The sequence below is a fragment of the Podarcis cretensis genome, assembly GCF_951804945.1.
Source record: "Podarcis cretensis genome assembly, chromosome: 6".
Lineage (NCBI taxonomy): Eukaryota > Metazoa > Chordata > Lepidosauria > Squamata > Lacertidae > Podarcis > Podarcis cretensis.
The window spans coordinates 46287778-46307037 of record NC_137175.1 but is presented as its reverse complement, the minus strand read 5'-3'; the positions used below and the strand labels follow the sequence as shown (position 1 = coordinate 46307037).

The window sequence follows — 19260 nt, the reverse complement described above, 5'->3', positions numbered from 1 at the left end:
ATCTGATATTTGCAAGCTTTTCCAATTAAGTTAACTTAACATATTTAACTAAATAGTCTTTAAATTTCATCCATTCCTCCTGGTAGTCCTCCTCCAACAATAACAAGAATTAAACAACAAAAGACCATATTGCCCACAACGACAGAAACCACGGGGATGTTGTGTTTTGGCTGCAGCTTCGGTACCATGCAGGGAGAGGAGGAGGTTGCTGGGGCTGCGTCTGCTGCTGCTGCTCTCCCTGTGAGCCAACAGAGGGCGCTGCCACGCCGCCGTGTTCGTCCCGCCTCTCTCCGGCGGGCGGGGGCTGAAGGCGGCTCTGCCGGACTTGGCCGCGGTGGTGGCCGGGATTCCGTCGGCGTCTGAGGCCGGGAGGGAAGGAGGGAGGGGACTGGCGATGGCAGGAGGCGGCCGGAGCGGCGGAGGCGCCGGGCGGCGAGGGAGGCTGTGATGGAGCACCTGGGGCGCTAAGAGGAGCCTCGTCCTGTCCAGGGCCCCGGCATGGCTGGCCTCTTCAAGAAGCAGATCCTGAAGCACCTGTCCAGGTGAGCGTCGGCAGGGGACGCCCTGCAGCTCTCCCTCTTCGAGTTGCGCGGAGGCAAACAGGGGGGAAAGGAGCCTGTGTGAAGGGCAGGCAGAGGCGAATGGGGGTGCGGGTCCCCGAGAAACCTTCCTCTGTGGCAAGGGTCTTTGCGACAGCAGAAGCCACGAAGGGAAAGGGAAAAGGTTCACCAGACGGACCCCCCCCCCCCAAATTATCTGCCTCCCACAAAATGTTTGTTTTCTTGTGCACTTCTTTCCCCTTTCCAGCCCCCAATTCCATTTGTTGCCGTCTGTTCTTCTATTGGGTCTGCCCCCTTCTTCTGTCTTCCCCGTTTTCTGCCCTCTGCCCTGTCCCTTCCTTGGCAACAGAAGAAATCCTGCTTTTGATGTTGCCATTTAATCCTTCAGCTCTGGCCGTAATGATGTTGGAGATGATCCCCCCCCCCCGACTGTTTTATATCGTGTGTGTGCAAAAAATCTGTTCCTTTGGCTTCCTCCTCTTCCAGATTAGTTTAAATTTTGCACAGAGTCAGTGAAGGCTGAACACCTTCTCTTAAGGGCTGCTTATGGTTCCGAAGCTTGCGTCTTTCTGGCTTGCTTGTTTGAAATAAGTAAATAAAGAAAAATAATTCTCCTGCTGGCGACCGGAGTCTTAAACAATTGAAGGACCTTTGCATGAGTTAGTTTTTTCCCTTTGCGTTTGGGATTAGTGACATGAGAGAGGGAGACATCTGTTTCAAGGTACTTAGTGTTCTAGAGTGTGGGGAGGGCAAGGACAGCACAAGTAATATAGCATATCTGAGGAAAAGCATATGCTAGGATGAGCAGTCCATATATATTCCCTCAATATATTGAGGGAAGAGCAGTAACAAATTACTGGTGCATACAGTTGAAACTCTGGAAATCTGGGCTCATGCCCAACACTAAATTCACCATCTGTGTTGTTTGTACACAGTACATATTCATGCCACATTTCACTTGTGTCATCATTATTTGTTAGTAGTAGGCTGATGATATTTCTGGCTGTCACTAACATAGAAAACGCCTAAGTTGGAAAACATAGGACAAACTGTGCTAATTCAAAATATGGTGTGCTAGTTTACATTTGAGAATCCTACCCATTTGGGGCTTTAAGAAGGTGCCTTTTGTTTTTTAATACTGACCAAAAACTGAGACGTGAAACAACTTGCAAGAGCCTGTCCGTTAAATTAAAGCTTTTCCACATGATCAGTTAACACGTGCCCCGGTCACATTATTTCCCCTTACTCCAGTAGTCTCTCCGCTCCTCATTATCCAGCCTGCATTGTGGGGGAAAGGATAGCATTGCTGTAACCATGTTGCTGTCCCTTCGCTCCTTCCCTTCTTAACTATGGCTGTGAATTCTGGAGCAGGTAAAAGAGAATGGACAAATGCTGGGGGAAGCTGGAGGGAAGACTGCTGCCATGGCTTCTTGCCTCAGGTTCCAAAGAGCAAGGGGGCCATCAGTGTGAAACAAGGCAGCTTAGAGCTGAGACTACCTGCAGGATGCTATATTCATCTCCCCCACCCCAATCCACTTCTTCTTCTTAAGTATTTTTGGAGAAAGGGCATGTGGTGGTGCTATGAGACATGGTAGCCCTTATCTGATAAAGAATTGCAACAACATTAAACTGAAAAATTCACAGAGTAGCATAGGTGGATGGATATAGTTGTACCATGGGTGCAAATGAGAACTCCTGGCTGTCATTGATAGTAGGTGCATGTTTGTTTTTAAAGTAAATTTCCATGCCTCTCCCTGTCCAAGAGCCCAAAAGGTAACTTGCATAAACTTATTTCTAAAATGAAGTAAATGGGACGCAGGTGGCGCTGTGGGTTAAAGCCTCAGCGCCTAGGACTTGCCGATCGAAAGGTCGGCGGTTCGAATCCCTGCGGCGGGGTGCGCTCCCGCTGCTCGGTCCCAGCGCCTGCCAACCTAGCAGTTCGAAAGCACCTCCGGGTGCAAGTAGATAAATAGGGACCGCTTACCGGCGGGAAGGTAAACGGCGTTTCCGTGTGCGGCTCTGGCTCGCCAGAGCAGCGATGTCACGCTGGCCACGTGACCCGGAAGTGTCTCCGGACAGCGCTGGCCCCTGGCCTCTTAAGTGAGATGGGCGCACAACCCCAGAGTCTGTCAAGACTGGCCCGTACGGGCAGGGGTACCTTTACCTTTACCTTAAAATGAAGTAAAACTTCCAAACAGTGAAAGAGCCAAGAAGAACAAATTACAGAAAGATGACAACTGTACAGCAGTAATCCATATACTATCTATTGTAATTCTGCTAGCTAAAATGTTAATTTTCCTTTCCCAGGTAAATAATATTGCAGTTCAAGTACTGTTAAAATGTGATATTCTTGTTAAAGAAGTGTGTAGATCCCTTACAACAAATGAACAATGGTGGCAACTGCATAAATGTGTGAAAAAATCATTCGGACACTTTTATTATGTAGAAAAAAACAGTGGTCTGTGAAAATCCAGCATAAAGCTCAGTAAATATCTTGAGCCATGGTTTGAAGCACTGGCCTTCAGCTGCTAATCCTGATATTTTGAAACTTTTTATATGATTGAACTGAAAGTAATATAGATTTGACATCTAGCAGAATAACACATAAAGACTTGAACTAAAGTTCCTGGTCTGTAGCAAGCCTGTAAATATATTCAGTGACTCACCAATTACTAATAGGGCTGCTTTTAAAGGAATTGTACCAAAACAGAAGTACACTCTTGTTAAGTTAGGAATTCTCGTTTCTCCATCTGCTCTTATTTTGGTAGTGAATGAAGGAAAATGCATCAAAACTGTCATAATATATTTAAATAGCTGGGAGGCTTGCAAAACACATATTCCCTGCCATAAGGCAAACTGTGTATCTATTTTTTTCTGTGACTGCAGTTATCTTAGGTAAAATACAAAACCTAAAACTGAAGTTGCCAATGTCTGCAGTTTAGAAACTATTTAATGGGGAAAGAGTGGGGTAGGAGAAGGTTTATCATGAAGGAGTAACACTGATGACAGCAAACAGAGGGTTTAGTTGGTTGCAGGCAGCATATAACTAGATATAAGCTGATTTAAGAAGTCTTCCCAGTGTCTGCCATGCTTTTCACAGGCCAGTGTTTTGCTGCAGGATGAGGGCCTCCTGTGATCAAACAGAAAGACAGAAAACACCCTTTGACTGGATCTTCCTAAGTGGAAGGAGCCTGGTCAATTTAGGGATAAGACAGATGTGCACTGAGAAGGCAGAGCCAGCCAAGCATTTATTTTTTGCTCTGGCAGAATCAAAATTACTTCCTACCCAACATAAGCTGATCACCATAACAATATTTTACTAAAGATTAAGACTTGATCAAACTATTATTTTCAGATTCCCAGTTTTATTGGCTCTTCTTCCTCCCCTTTACAACTTTGCATCCTGGACAGCTGGTAGAGATCAGAAGGCTCTCAATCACCTGTCCTCCATTCCAAGGGACCTCATCCATCCAATGAGTTGATAAGCTGCTTCTGTGTAGCACTTTCTTCAAGGCAGGGGCTGCCATGGTTAGGATGGAGAGAACTTAACTGTGAGCCTGGGTTTGGACCACACACAAGCCAAACCTTGGTTTAGTTCAGTGTGGCACAGAAGCAAAATGGACCAGGATGGAGCAAAGCAACTGTGAGCTTGGGGGGGGGGGCTGTGCATTTTCTTGGCCTACTGTGTTGTATAAACCAGGATTGGAGAGTTGCTATAGAAACACAGGCCGTTACAGTGATTTACTTTGTTTTTAGTATTCAGGCTCCCAGGTTGGTTGCTTCTGGGTCAGTCTCTTCTGCTGTTGAATCACTTAACTCCCGAGGGTGGTGGTGGTTGGTTGGGGTTTTTTTGGCAGGGGGGTTGCACAATGTGCATGTGAAGGAATTGCTGCTTTGTCACTTACTGACTCTCACCAATAGTTTGCATGCAGGCTTTGGAGTATCAAATGATACATGATCTCATGATCAGTGGCATACTGTATTTAGCCTAAGGATGAGAAATAGTCTGGTTAGATTAATTTCCTCTTTTTTCAGTTCATGTAATACCTCAGTGTTTGAGTGGCTTACTGTGCTAAGACCATTTTCCCTTCTAAAGATTTTCTTACGGAATAAACTTCTCTGCCCTGGCTTGAAAAATATTTGAATTGTGATCTCTTAAATATAATGACAATTTTAGTCTATGTTTAAAATTTCAAACATTTTTATTGAATAGTGACTACATTTCTTTCGGGATTCTGCTTGTACTGAAGTTTTATTGTGGGTCTTAGGAATGCAAACTTCCTTGAAATAAGTGTGTATTGTTGGATAGTTGGTTAGAGTGTGGTGCTGGTAATGCCAAGGTTGCAGGTTTGATCCCCATATTGGACAGCTGCATATTCCTATATTGCATGGGGTTGGAGGGAGTCACTGACAACTTTACAGCTCTATGATTCTGTGGCTTGCTTTTGATATTCCGTTGCTGCAGAAGAGGACCAGGAAGAAAGATGAAGGAATTGGTAGTTCTGATTCTTCAGACTTTCCTTTGATCCCATATACAAACTGCATTTCACAGATGAAGAAAAAACTAAATGAATTAAACAGGGCTAATTTGTCATTTCCAGAGAATTACATTTCACAGGATGAATGAAGTGCAATTGATTCCCCCCCCCCCATCAGAAATGCTTGGCTCGTTCCAGTAAGCAAAGCAAGAAATGTTTTTCAAAGAAAGACCTGCAAAGGTATCAGTCATTCACTATATTGTCTTGGTTAAAAGTGAAAATGAAATTGTAACAAGAAGAACCCCAACTTGTTGATTTGGTGAGCCCGATCAATAATCCCATAGCGTCAGCTTCTGAACTTGACAAAGTAGGAGTGGAACCACTGCAATGAATTCATATTGAGCCTAGGAAAGAATTCTATTAAATTCTTCCCTATTTAGGACATTGTTGGGATTTTAAGTTGGCTGTTTCATTGGCCTAGTGTGGAGTACCCAGTGCTTCTGGGGAAATCAGGTACTGTGTTTAGAGACTTGTGTGCACACACACACTAACTCAATACTTTAATCTGACCTAGGGAGAACCTGAGTTGGTCCCAAATCAATTTGGAGGGGAGCTAGTGTTTAATTGGGGTTAATTTGGCATGCTATCTTGTGTCAAAATGGTGCCCAGCATCCAAATATAGATGAAGACTCCTGCCTCTAGCTCGGGAATTCTCATGCTGAGTTTGGTAACAATATCTCGAGTGGCATCCAAATTCGTGTAGGCTGAAACTGTCCCATCAAATGGGGCAGCAATATCTTCAGAGTTGTCCAAATCTGCGTAGTTTGGATCCATTACACCAAAAAAGTCAAAGTGACATTATTGTCCACCATCTGGATAGAGAATGGTGTCCTGCGAGCCACTGGTGGAGGAATGGGGGGGCAGGGGGAGTGGGGTACCATTGTGGCCGGCACCCCCAGACACATACCAAGCATCCCTACTGCGCCGGGTGGCACGCCCCCACGGGCGGTGTGCCACACCCCTGGGATGCACGCTATGCCCCACGGGGCGGCATGCCACGCCCATGGGACACACGCCAGCCACGCTCCCCCCCCCCCGGTGCCAGAGCATGCAGCTTCACCACTGCTGTGAGCTCCAACTTCAGGAACCCTCATGCTGAGTTTGGCAACGATATCTCAAGAGTCATCTGAAGCTATGGGAAACAAATGGACAAACAAACCACTTTCCAGAATAGATAGTAGATTATGATAATGGCCTATTTATATTTTATGCAATATTTTGTAATAGGCTGAAACTGAACCTTGATTCTTGTCGTCTGTAATATAATGTGTAGCCAGTAAACATCCTGGTTACTCATGAGACCTCAATGATTTCTGAAGACGATCTTTCCAAAACCCAGAAGGCTCATAGGAAATATTTGGAGTGAGTGAAATAGAAAAAGGAAGTGTTTCGTCTGCTTTGGTGGGATGATGGAAACAAAACTGAAGAGGGAAGGGGAAGTACAAGTGAAGGTCACAGGCTGAAGTTCAAAAACTGAAAGCACATTTTCTGGAGTTTCCATATCTAGGTCCTTGGTGTGATACCTGTCATGAAGTAGTGATTCTGCGAGCAAGTATCGCTGGGTGGGGCCCCTCAGGTAGGTGGTAACAATTAGTCCCCAAAGTGGGAGCAGGTGATGGAGCTGGCTGGCTGCCAGCATTCCCCAGCCCCTATAAATCTTCAAGTTAACCTGCCAAGGGTTGAGCAGATGAGACCAATAGTGGGGCCAGTGGTCAAGAAGGCAGTTTCTGCACATGCTGTAGAGGAAAATGAGGGGCAGAAGGGGCTTGCTAATCTGGGAAGGTAGCCCATCCAGAAGAAGGAAAACTCCCAAACCTCTGCTGCCTTGCAGGGTATCTTGGGGAGAAGAAAAGGCTAAGGAGTAAACTCTACACAAATCTGGAGTGGAGTCCTTAAAACAGTTGGATGGCGCCTTGTACACCTCCTTCCAGCAACTCCTGCAGCTAAGCTGGTGCCAAATGTATTGCAGTCTAAACCACTGTGCTTCTTGGGCTTGCTGATCAGAAGGCCGGTGGTTTGAATCTGCGCCACGGTGGTGAGCTTCTGTTGCTCTGTCCCAGCTTCTGCCAACTCTTCCCAGTTCAAAAGCACACCAGTGAAAGTAGATAAATAGGTACCACTGTGGCGGGAAGGTAAATGGTGTTTCCTTTGGCACTCATCATGGTGTCCTGTTGAGCCAGAAGTGGTTTAGTCATGCTAGCCACATGACCCGGAAACCTGTCTTGGACAAACCCCGGCTCCCTTGACCTGAAAAGCGAGATGAGCGCCTCACCCCATAGACACCTTTGACTGGACTTAAGTGTCCTGGGGTCCTTTACCTTTACTTTGTTATCTGGGCAGCCCAGGACATACTGCCCAGGCTTGCACCCTGGGGAGGTCACTTCAGTGCTGCTTACGCTGCAGTTTGACTTCACCCCACAGGCGTACTCCGTTGTCTCTCAAGACAGACGACTGTCAACAACACCACAAGTTGGAACAGACAGCACAGCACTTGTACATGCAGCAAATACAGTGACGCCCATGAAGCCCCCAGAGAGGGATCCTGAGGTCCGTTTTGCCTTCCAGAGGTGGAAGGTCACTCCCTCCCTCCCTCCTCTGTCAGCCTCAACAGCAGGTTTTTTTATTCCTTAGTGTTGCAAAACTGGCTTCTACTGTTCTTTTTCAAACGGACCTAGATTACATCATTCTTGGGGGGAGGGAAGATGTATCATGGTCTCGTATCTCTTCCATTGAGGATAGCATCAACTTATTGAGCAATTAGTCAGCAGTTGTATTCTCTCTAAGAAAAGGAGGGTATGGGTGTGTTTAGCTAGTTAAAAGTATACTATTTAAATGGAATAGGAGGAGAATATAGGTAGTCTTTAGGTATCTTCTAGATAAGCTGGAAATTGGGAAAAATTATTTATTCCCCGTCTGTGAATTGCCTTGGTTTGGACAAATTTGTATTTCTTATTAATTCTTTGACTATCACTGGCTCTTCAGTGCCCATAAATCCCGCAAACTATTATTGAAGATTGCAGTATTTTCAGTGGGAGGGCAATAGCTCAATGGCACAAAGCCCGGGCAGTGTGTGTGGAGGTCCTGGGCTGCCCAATCAGTGGTTTTCAATCAGTGTGCCATGGCACCCTGGGATGCCTCGAATAATGGTCAGGGATGCCACGGGCAACACTGGCCTCTGTCCCTCTTTTCTTCACTCCCTCCTCTGATGCCCTCTCAGGTCTCTGCCTCCCAAAGGCTTGCACAGCTGTTTGTTGCAGCAGTCCTGGCTACAAGTTCCCTAGGTGAATGGTGTCTTTGGGGCTGGTCAAGGGGTGCTTCCCAGGCCCCTGTAGGGCAGTGTGAGGAGGCACCTCTTTTTGGGGCGGGGGGGGGGCAGCTCAGAAACCCAGGGCAGCAGCTGCTCAGAGGATTCCTAAGGAGAGGGGAGAAGAAAGGAGGCTGAGGGAACACTCCACAAGGGAGAGTGTTTGAAAAGGAGTGAGGGACTGCCTGCTCTGTAGGCAAGGGGTGATATAACTGGGCTCATGATCCCTACAGGGGTGCTGCAGAAAGAATGCAGTTGGTCAAGGGAGCTGTGGACTCAAAAAGGTTGAAGACCTCTGCCCCACATCTACAATTTGGACTGGGAAAGATGCATTTTGAAGCCCTAACACTGCTGCCTGTCAGTGTAGACAGTACTGTGCTAGATGAACCAATGGTATTAGGAAGCTTCCTTTGTTCCTAAGAAGAGCAGCTTTGCATTCATGACTGTTTTATACCAAGTGGGGACCTTGGCCTAATTTCATGCAGTTGGCAAGGGGCAGGCGGAAGGTGCCAGAACGAAAGGTTCACTTTGTTCTTTAACCTTGTATACTGCTTTCAGATGAAGGGTGCTATACAAATTTAATAAATAGATTTAATTTTTTTTATATAAAAAAACTTTGTATATTGCTGGTATGCACTCCCTGAGATATTACTCCCCAGGGAATGTGTCTCTTGAAAGTAAAAAAGTTTCCCCACCCTTGGTTTAGATCATAACCTCCTACATGTAGCTGGATAATTTGCAAGCCTTCGTTAAACTAGAGACTGTGGTTGCCTAAAATATCTGTTGCAGCTGAAAGGAAGTGTGAAACCACAAAACTCTGAACTGTTAAGAATGGATGATCTTTTAGTAGAATGGAACTTTTAGCATAAAGATGCACCCCCTAAAAGTGCTGTGTGTTTGAAAGTAAACCAGCCAGCAGTACACTCCTGGTGCTTGAATTTAACCATGTAATGCCTAAAATCAAGTGCACTTTGTCTTGAGCCTGAAGATTAAACCATAGAGACAAAGGTGAAACCTTGCTTTAGCCTCCCCAGCTAAAGGAAACATACTCGTAAGGCATATAGAATCATAGAGTTGGAAGTCAGCTAGTCCATCCCCCTGCAATGCGGGAATCTCAACCAAAGCATCCATGACAGATGGCCACCCAACCTCTGCTTAAAACTTCTGAGGAAGGAGAGTCCACTACCTCCCAAGGGAGTCTGTTTCACTGTTGAACAGCTCTTATTGTCAGAAAGTTCTTCTTGATGTTTAAGTTGGAATCTCCTCTCTTGTAACTTGAAGCCATTGGTTTGAGTCCTCCAGAGCAGGAAAAAACAAACCTCTATCTTCCACGTGATCACTCTCCTGTTTCTTTAGAAATAAAATGGGGATAAGGCTCAAATATATTGGTGTTGCCAAGACTTAATGCTTGAATGATTAACATAGGCAAAAAAAAATATACTCACAAGTGTGGAGATGGAAATGGTTTAGGTATACTTCAATAGGTTTATACTTCAATGGTTTAGGTATACTTCAATAGGAGTATAGCATCTAGATCAAGGGAATTAATAGTGCCACTGTATTCTGCTCTGGTCAGACCTCACCTGAAGTACTGTGTCCAGTTCTGGGCACCACAGTTCAAGAAGGACACTGACAAACTGGAACGTGTCCAGAGGAGGGCAACCAAAATGGTCAAAGGCCTGGAAACAATGCCTTATGAGGAATGGCTAAGGGAGCTGGGCATGTTTAGCCTGGAGAAGAGGAGGTTAAGGGGTGATATGATAGCCATGTTCAAATATATAAAAGGATGTCACATAGAGGAGGGAGAAAGGTTGTTTTCTGCTGCTCCAGAGAAGCGGACACGGAGCAATGGTTCCAAACTACAAGAAAAAAGATTCCACCTAAACATTAGGAAGAACTTCCTGACAGTAAGAGCTGTTCGACAGTGGAATTTGCTGCCAAGGAGTATGGTGGAGTCTCCTTCTTTGGAGGTCTTTAAGCAGAGGCTTGACAACCATATGTCAGGAGTGCTCTGATGGTGTTTCCTGCTTGGCAGGGGGTTGGACTCGATGGCCCTTGTGGTCTCTTCCAACTCTATGATTCTATGATTCTAGGTTGTGGCTATCAATGCTGCTTGGTAAGGTCAGAACTCTTGGTGATCCTGTCAGGGAATAATCTGTGTGTACTCATTATTTTACGTACTTATGCACACTTTTTGCTTGGTTTGTATGCTTTATTCATTTGTTTTCTTATGTTTTATTAGATCAGCTAATGGGAGGGGACACATAAATGCTCAATATAGAATACTTTTTATTCAGCAAAAATTGAGAGTGTTTTTTATCTGTTTGTCATGCAGTATCTCCCCTGAACCTATATTTGAATGGAACTTGCATGTATAAGCAAGTCATAACATTACATTATTGATTCAAAGTGGGACCCACTCCATTAGTTTGAACGTGGAGGAAAGGAACAGACCAAAATCATTGCTGTTGGTCAAGAACTTCTGCATGCAAGAAAATAGACCAAGATAGATTTAACTACTGTATGTTGTTCTGAAGTGAGATACCATGAACTCTCACAATCTAGTACAGTAAGCCCACAACTTATGGGTTTTTAAACTTGTGCGTATTCAGCTTTACATGTGTGGCCGAGAAAGAAAGGAAGGAAGGAAGGAAGGAAGAAGAGGGGGCAGGGTTCTGGGAAAAGGACTTTGGCAATCCCACCTGCCATTGAACCCAATGTGTTTTGACCACATGCGATTTTGGCTTTAGGTGTGATTAAGTTTCAGGCTTACAGTATTAATAAGAGCATCCTGATGGTAGTTGGCAGTACTTCTCTGTTCTTCAGTGCTGTTTCCTAATTGAACTGTTTGCTGCACAAGTACACTAGCAGCCCGAGTTCTTAACATGTGGTTTCCCTCCTTAAACTGTGCCTTTTTATATTCTCTCTCTCTCTCTCTCTCTCTCTCTCTCTCTCTCTCTCAGTGTGTGTATTAGAGTGTCATCCAAGCTGCTACTTTTTATTTTTTGTAGAATAGATGTTTGGTACTCGCTCGGTTCTATTTCTTTTCCAAACAGAGCTATTTTTAGTTCTCTGATGCCTTCCCAAGATCATCTTATTACTGAATCTGAAGCTACTCTGCAATACTCCTTAAATGTTTTTCAGTGTTCAGAAATCATTGATCTTTTCTTCAACCCCTGATTGATTTTGAGCTAAAGCAAAGGAACTCTTGGCTTTTAAGACTATGGATTTGCCTAAGCGTCATTCATAATTTTGCGGTGTATATTCCAAGGCTCTTATTACGGTAAATAGCTAAACGTGTCTGGTAGTAAATCTGCTTCATTGGATATATAAACACTTCCAAAAAGTAAATTCAAAGAATTACATCTCTACCTGCCACACACATATTAAAATTCCCACCATGATCTGCATTTAATTCATAAAAATGAAGACTTTTCAGCATCTTAATCATCTCATTTGGGTACTGTCCTCTTTTTAAGGAGGTCAACATAGCTGTCATGAGGTTCCTTCATTTATCTTTACAGCAACCCCTTGAGACTGACTTAGCTGAGTACAAGTGGAAAATGTATCTTTTTTTACATACTATGAAAATCTAGTTAGGTTAATCTTAGATAAATGACATATGGGAAGTTTCCAAATGGGAGTTTAATTTGCAAATGTGTTGTTTTGGCAACAGTTTTTTGTATTTTTAAATTATTGAATTTCTCCCTGAATGCGTAAATCCATACAAGATTGGGGAAATATAGGTTGAACATCAGAATAACAACAACATGTCTCTGCAGATGTTAACTTGGAATATTCGAGGTTTGAACTCCCCCAGCAAAAGGAAGAGGATTTTTCATATTCTGAAAAAGGAACAATTGGACCTAATTTGCCTACAAGAAACACATATAACAAGACTCCAAAGGAAATTATTGATAAATAAAAAGTTAGGCCAAGACTTTATTTCATCAGACAAAGTAAAAAAAAGAGGAGTTGTGATCTACGCAAAAGAGAAATTATCACCAAAGTTCCTCCTTAAAGATGAACATGGACGATTTGTGGCAATTGAAATACAATTCCAAGGAGAGAAATTAGTAATAATTGGAGTCTATGCACCTAACGAGGGGAAATCAGAGTTTTATAAGAAACTGCATGAGACGTTAATGGACTTCATAGATCGAAATATCATTTTGATGGGAGATATGAATGGCGTTGTCTCGACATATATGGATAAATCTGAAAGACAAGTAGTCACAAAAGATGGAAGACTACCAAAGACCTTTTTTGAATTGACAGACAATATGGACTTGATTGATATTTGGAGAACTAAAAATCCCCTAGGTAGAGAGGGGACCTTCTTCTCTGAAGCCAATTTGACCTGGACTAGAATAGACCAAATTTGGATTACAAGAGGGATGGCACCCAAGATCCGAAAGGTGGAAATCTGCCCCAAAATCTGCTCCGACCATAACCCAGTGAAGATGGATATGAAACTAACACCGACTGGTTCCTTTAGATGGAGAATGAATGACACCTTGTTTAGAGACTCTGAAATTGTGAAAAAGGCCCAAAAAACACTAAAAGACTACTTTGAGATAAATTTGAAGACTACCGTGGAGAAAAGAGTAATCTGGGATGCAAGTAAAGCTGTAATTAGGGGGTTTTTGATTCAGCAAAATGCTATAAAGAGGAAACTTCAAGAGGAGAAGAAAGAAAAGATTTTAGAGAAAATTAGAGAAGGCGAGAAGAGATTAAGGACTAAACCTAAGTCACAGGATATTCTACGAGAAATTAAATTACATCAGGCACAATATTTGAAAATGGTTAACCAGGATATAGAATGGAAAATTAAACAAATGAGACAAAAAACCTTCGAATCGGCCAATAAGTGTGGAAAGCTGCTAGCTTGGCAGCTGAAGAAAAGACAGAAATTAAATACTGTCACCAACCTTGAAGTAAATGGACGAAATATACAAAACCCACGGGAGATTCAAGATTGCTTTCAGAGATACTTTAAACAACTGTATTCACAAGGGCCACAGAATGAGATCAAAATCGAGAAATTTTTGGAAACAAATGGATTACAAAAAATATCTCAAGAGAATAAATTAATACTGAATGACAAAATTTCTGAACAGGAGGTTGAAGGTGCCATTAAGAACCTGCAACTAGGCAAGTCTCCAGGCCCGGATGGGCTAACCTCCAAATACTACAAAGACATGAAAGATTACTTAATTCAACCTCTAATGGAGGTTGGCAATGAAATTATGGAAGGGAAAAGAGCGCCGGAGTCGTGGAAAGAAGCTTACATCACGCTTATACCGAAAAATGAGATAGAAAAGACACAACTAAAGAACTACCGCCCCATATCCCTACTTAATGTGGATTATAAAATTTTTGCTGATATTCTAGCTAGAAGATTGAAAAAAGTTTTAGCAACAATGATTCATAAAGACCAAGCTGGCTTTCTCCCAGGCAGACAATTGTCAAATAACACGAGAAACTTAATTGACATTTTAGAAAAGCTACAAGTTAATATAAATACAAAAGCTGTCTTGATATTTATTGATGCGGAGAAAGCCTTTGACAATATTTCTTGGAGTTTTATGAGGAAAAATTTGCAAGGGATGGGGGTTGGAGAAAGGTTTGGAAACGGTATAGGCGCGATTTACTCAGAACAGAAGGCGAAATTAATAGTGAATAATGCAGTTACGGAAGAAGTTAAGATAGAGAAAGGGACACGACAAGGCTGCCCAATTTCCCCTTTGCTTTTTATTTCAGTCCTGGAGGTCTTGCTGAACATGATTAGAAGGGACCAACAGATTCAGGGTATACAGGTCGGAGTTAAACACTATAAACTTAAAGCCTACGCAGATGACCTAGTACTGACGCTACAGGAGCCAATCCCTAGTTCTAAAAGAGCACTGGAAATAATACAAGAATTTGGTCGGGTGGCAGGTTTTAAATTGAATAAATCTAAAACTATGGTTTTAGAGAAAAATTTGACAGCAGTAGAGAAGGAAAGGTTTCAGGAAGAAACAGGTTTAACATTGGTGAAAAAAGTGAAATATCTAGGGGTGAACTTGACTTCGAAGAATGTAAATTTATTTAAAGATAATTATGAGAAGTGTTGGTCAGAAGTGAAAAAAGATCTTGAAATTTGGACAAATTTGAAACTTTCCTTACAGGGTAGAATTGCTGTTATCAAAATGAATGTATTGCCAAGAATGTTGTTTTTGTTTCAGACGCTACAAATCATTCACAAAATGGACTGTTTTGAGAAGTGGCAAAAAGAAATTTCTAGATTTGTCTGGCAGGGCAAAAAGCCCAGAATAAAATACAAAATTCTTACTGACGCAAAGGAAAGAGGGGGGTTTGCCCTGCCGGACTTTAAGTTATATTATGAAGCAGCAGCTTTTTGCTGGTTGAAGGATTGGCTACTTCTTGAAAACACGGATATTTTAGATTTGGAAGGATATGATAACGTTTTTGGGTGGCATGCATACTTGTGGTACGGTAAGGCTAAAGTGTACAAGACATTTAAAAACCATATTGTCAGGAAAGCATTGTTTAATGTCTGGATGAAATACAAAGATTTATTGGAAAATAAAACCCCTAGGTGGCTCTCACCTATGGAAGCAAAGGCCTTAAAAAAGCTTAATATGGAATCTAACTGGCCAAAATATTGGGAAATTCTGGAGCAGGAGGGAGATAAAGTGAAATTGCAAAGCTATGAGAAACTTAAGGATAAGGTGCGAGACTGGTTACATTATTTTCAAATAAGAGAGGCCTATCACTTGGACAGGAAAATTGGTTTCCAGGTGGAAAAATCAAAGCTGGAAACAGAATTGTTAGAACCCAATGCTAAGATATTGTTGAGAATGTATAACCTGCTGTTGAAGTGGAATACTGTGGATGAAACGGTAAAATCTGCTATGATAAAATGGGCACAAGACGTTGGTCATAACATTATGTTTGTTGACTGGGAACAGTTGTGGACCACCGGTATGAAATTCACGGCATGTAATGCCTTAAGAGAGAATATTATGAAAATGATATATAGGTGGTACATGACCCCAGTCAAACTTGCAAAAATCTACCATCTGCCCGATAATAAATGTTGGAAATGTAAAGAAACCGAAGGGACATTCTTTCACCTTTGGTGGACGTGCCCAAGGATCAAGGCTTTCTGGGAGATGATATATAATGAACTGAAAAAGGTATTTAAGTATACCTTCTTGAAGAAACCAGAGGCCTTTCTTCTGGGCATGGTCGGCCAATTGGTGCCAAAGAAGGACAGAACTTTCTTTATGTACGCTACAGCAGCAGCAAGAATACTCATCGCAAAGTATTGGAAGACACAAGATCTACCCACTCTGGAAGAATGGCAGATGCAAGTAATAGACTATATGGAACAGGCTGAAATGACCGGCAGAATTCGAGATCAAGGAGAAGAGCAGGTGGAAGAGGACTGGAAGAAGTTTAAAGTCTATTTACAAAAACACTGTAAAATCTTTGAATGTTGAGGACATTGAAAAGGAAAAGAAGGGGTTCTAGTGACTGAGTTAAATAAGAGCACAAAGGGAGGGACCAAGAATCAAAATGAACAAAGATTGAGCTTGCTGAACTAATTATTACATAGAATACAAGATCGGGAGGCGGGTGGAAGTAAGGAAAATAAGGTTTTGAAGGTTATAATTGGAAAGTGAGTTTATTTTTATGTCAAAATCTTTTTTTTTCTTTTTTTTCTTATTTTTTGTCTATGTTTTCTTTTTTTCTTTTTTGTGTAATGTTTGTGAAAATTTTTCTTTTTGTAATGTTTGTGAAAATATGTTTTTTTGTTCTTTTTTGTGGAAAATGCAATAAAATTATTATTAAAAATATATATATATATAGGTTGATTTTTTGATGCCAAAAGTATCATGTGGGTGCTGAAGGAAACTGATGCCTGAGGAGCACTGAACACAATAAACACTGCTATGGAAGTATTGCAAGTCACAAAATAAAGCAAATATCCAATATCTGGCAACCAAAATGATTTATGTCTGTTAAGTAAGGTAACCAGGAAATATTACAAAGCGTCCAGATTTTTAAAAACTATGTATGTATGCATTTATTTATTATACACCTCCCTCTTGCAAAACACCAGAGTGCAATACAACAACATAAAAGCAATGCAAAGCAGTCATTTAAATAACTGGCTACTCAAGGAACATTTTATTATTTGCTTTATTTCATAAAAAATTTACACCACTTGATTGTAAAAACAACAACAAACAAACATCGAAGTGATATACAAAAAAGATCAAATAAAACTATCACTAAGAATTAAGATCAATAATTTAAGACCTTTGAATAGTTAAAATAACAATAAATGAAGCAGATTAAAACTCACACCAACTTCTAAATATCTCTGTAGGCTTGTCTAAACAAAAATGTTTTAGCAGGCGCCAAATAGGCAGGGAGTTCCAAAGTGTAGGTGCTGCCACACTAAAAGATCGAGGAAGACGGAGCAAAGAGAAATTTTCTCAGAAGAGGCTTCTACCTCTCCCCCAGTGCCATTTCATAAAAACAGTTATGCTGCCACTGCTGAATCACAATAGTACCACAGCAGCAGCATGGGGAAGCCACTGCAATTGATATCTGTGTAGGCTGTGTGTAGCAAACAACTCTTCTTTACCCTAAATTTTTTCAATAGCTGACCTAAAGGAGATTATAGAACACTAGAATGTTATTTGATATTTATCATAAATGTTTGGCTAACTAGGATTTTTTTTTTTTTTTTTGGAATGGATATTGAATTTGAAATTCAAGGTGTTCAGACATGAACTTCAATTTTAAAGTGTACATAAAAATGTAGATTCCTTACATCAGTAAGGATTTTTAAGAAAACACAGAAATAGGTTTAGCATTTCAAAAGTCCACGGTGTAAATGTCTTCAATTCCAACAGCAGATCCCACATATATACGGAAGCCACCACTCAAGTTACTTCTAAATAGTGAGGTCCAGTAATAGAATTGTCAAAAAAGATGAATGCATAGAGAACACACTGGGCTGTTTGCCATGTTCTGTTTCTTGATCTGTTTCTGGCTTGAATAGGTTGTTGCTGATGACAAGTAGCAATTTCAGATTGTGATGCCTGTAAATAAGGGCAGTTCTTTACCTGAAGTTTCTTTTTTCTTTTTTTATTAATGAAGTTTCATTAATAGGGTAACCATCTTCCATAATCGGATGTTACAGTGAACAAGTCCTGTATCACTCTCATAGGTCAAGAAAAGCTAATCCATTAGAATTAGCAGTCTTGCTTAGTCATTTGTAAGAGTTAAGCCATCCAGCAGAAGCCTTAGAGTGCCACTCAAACCAAGACCCATTGGAACAACACTGCCACTGCTGAGTCTACAGCTCCACCGGGCCATTTGTCTAAATTTTCTCAGCAAATTTGCCGTTTATCTAAAAAAAAGCTCACCAACGTTCGGGTTTTCCTAAAAAAAAAAAAGTGTAACAATTTTGGGGTGTTATGTACACATAATGCTAAGCCAAACTATGGCTTAATGTGATCCCAGATAGGAGATTGTGGTGGCTAAACTATCCCCGGTACTCCTGCTGCTGCGCCTATGCTGTCCAGGGCTAAGAACTCAGGCTGTGGTTTGTCACCTTCAGACAAATCATGAGCCTGTGTTTGGTTGACGTGATAAACCCAAAACATGGTTTAGCACCAGGTAGTGCAGCTGCAGTCAGACTAGGAAATAAGTGCAGTGGTTACAGTCTTCTCTCTGGGAACCCATGTGTTCATGCTAAGCCATGGCATGGCTAAATATTACATGCAAACTGGGTTTAATTAATGAGGGTATGCGATATACTCCATATTCTCCAGCGTCTCCTGTTCTAGTTTCCTATTGGTAATTTTCCTGCAGTTCCACACTTCAAATCTAAAAGGAAAATCTATTTTGGACAGGCTACAGGGAACTATTTGCTTCCTGTCTACTTCGTGAGCCTGAGAAACTAATAGACAGCCAAGTTGCCCTTCTTCCTCTCAATTGTTAAATTAGCATTTCTGTCTGTTGCCCGCAGAAACAGATGATGTGAGCTGGAACAAGTTACTTTTCTCACCTCTCATTTTGTATATACTGTGATAACATTAGAAAATGTTACTTAGCCTGGCTGCCCTTGGCTGTTTGAGGCAGGGTGATCTCTTGTTTGCCACAGGAGCAGCCACACATTAATGCAAATATGTCTATCTCTTTTTGTGAACTCAAGATATTTTTAGGTGTGTTGCAGAGTTCATTGTTACTGTTGCACTGCAGAATGGCATGAAAGTCATGGCTCTGGGAATATAACATGGTTTCACTGTTCACTGATATTATTGTTGCTTCAATCCATCAACCTCTGATGGATGATTTAGAAGGATTGGGTCCGGCATCACTTTCGCTGTGCTTGTGTGCCAGTATCCATATTCAGCAGAGTTACATCTCAACGCAGCTCCTTCCTTGGGGTTGAAGGTACACACAGTAGTCAATAAACACTCATGGATGCCATAAAGATTCAGTCAAGTGTAGAACTTTACTTGACAGGCATAAAAGCGTATTGGTAGCAAATATATACAGACATTCACCACTGCCATGGTCAAGACATGCTTAGAGTCCAGCAAGAGTCCAAGACTCTCTGTTTCTCTTACCACAAGACACAAGCAAGAGACTCACAAGTTATACAGAACTGTTGGTATCAATACTTCCTGTCACACTGTGCATGTCCAAAGAACAGTTCCCACAGAAAATGTTCTTGCATAGACAAAACAATCTCAGCCTTCTGCTGCTTCTTGAGACATCTTCTCTGTTCTTCTCTGTTTCTGGAACAAATGATTATCTCACACACAGA

General features: G+C 41.9%; 1 protein-coding gene across 1 annotated transcript in view; it reads left to right on the top strand.

Moving 5' to 3' along the window:
• The first annotated feature begins 333 nt into the window (after positions 1–333).
• The window catches only part of BLTP3A (bridge-like lipid transfer protein family member 3A), a 65172-nt gene continuing 46245 nt past the window's right edge, over positions 334–19260 (top strand). Inside the window, exon 1 of the mRNA XM_079980839.1 lies at positions 334–542. Within this exon, the coding sequence (XP_079836965.1) occupies positions 499–542 (44 nt within the window). The 5' untranslated portion in view covers positions 334–498. The remainder of the gene's footprint in view (positions 543–19260) is intronic.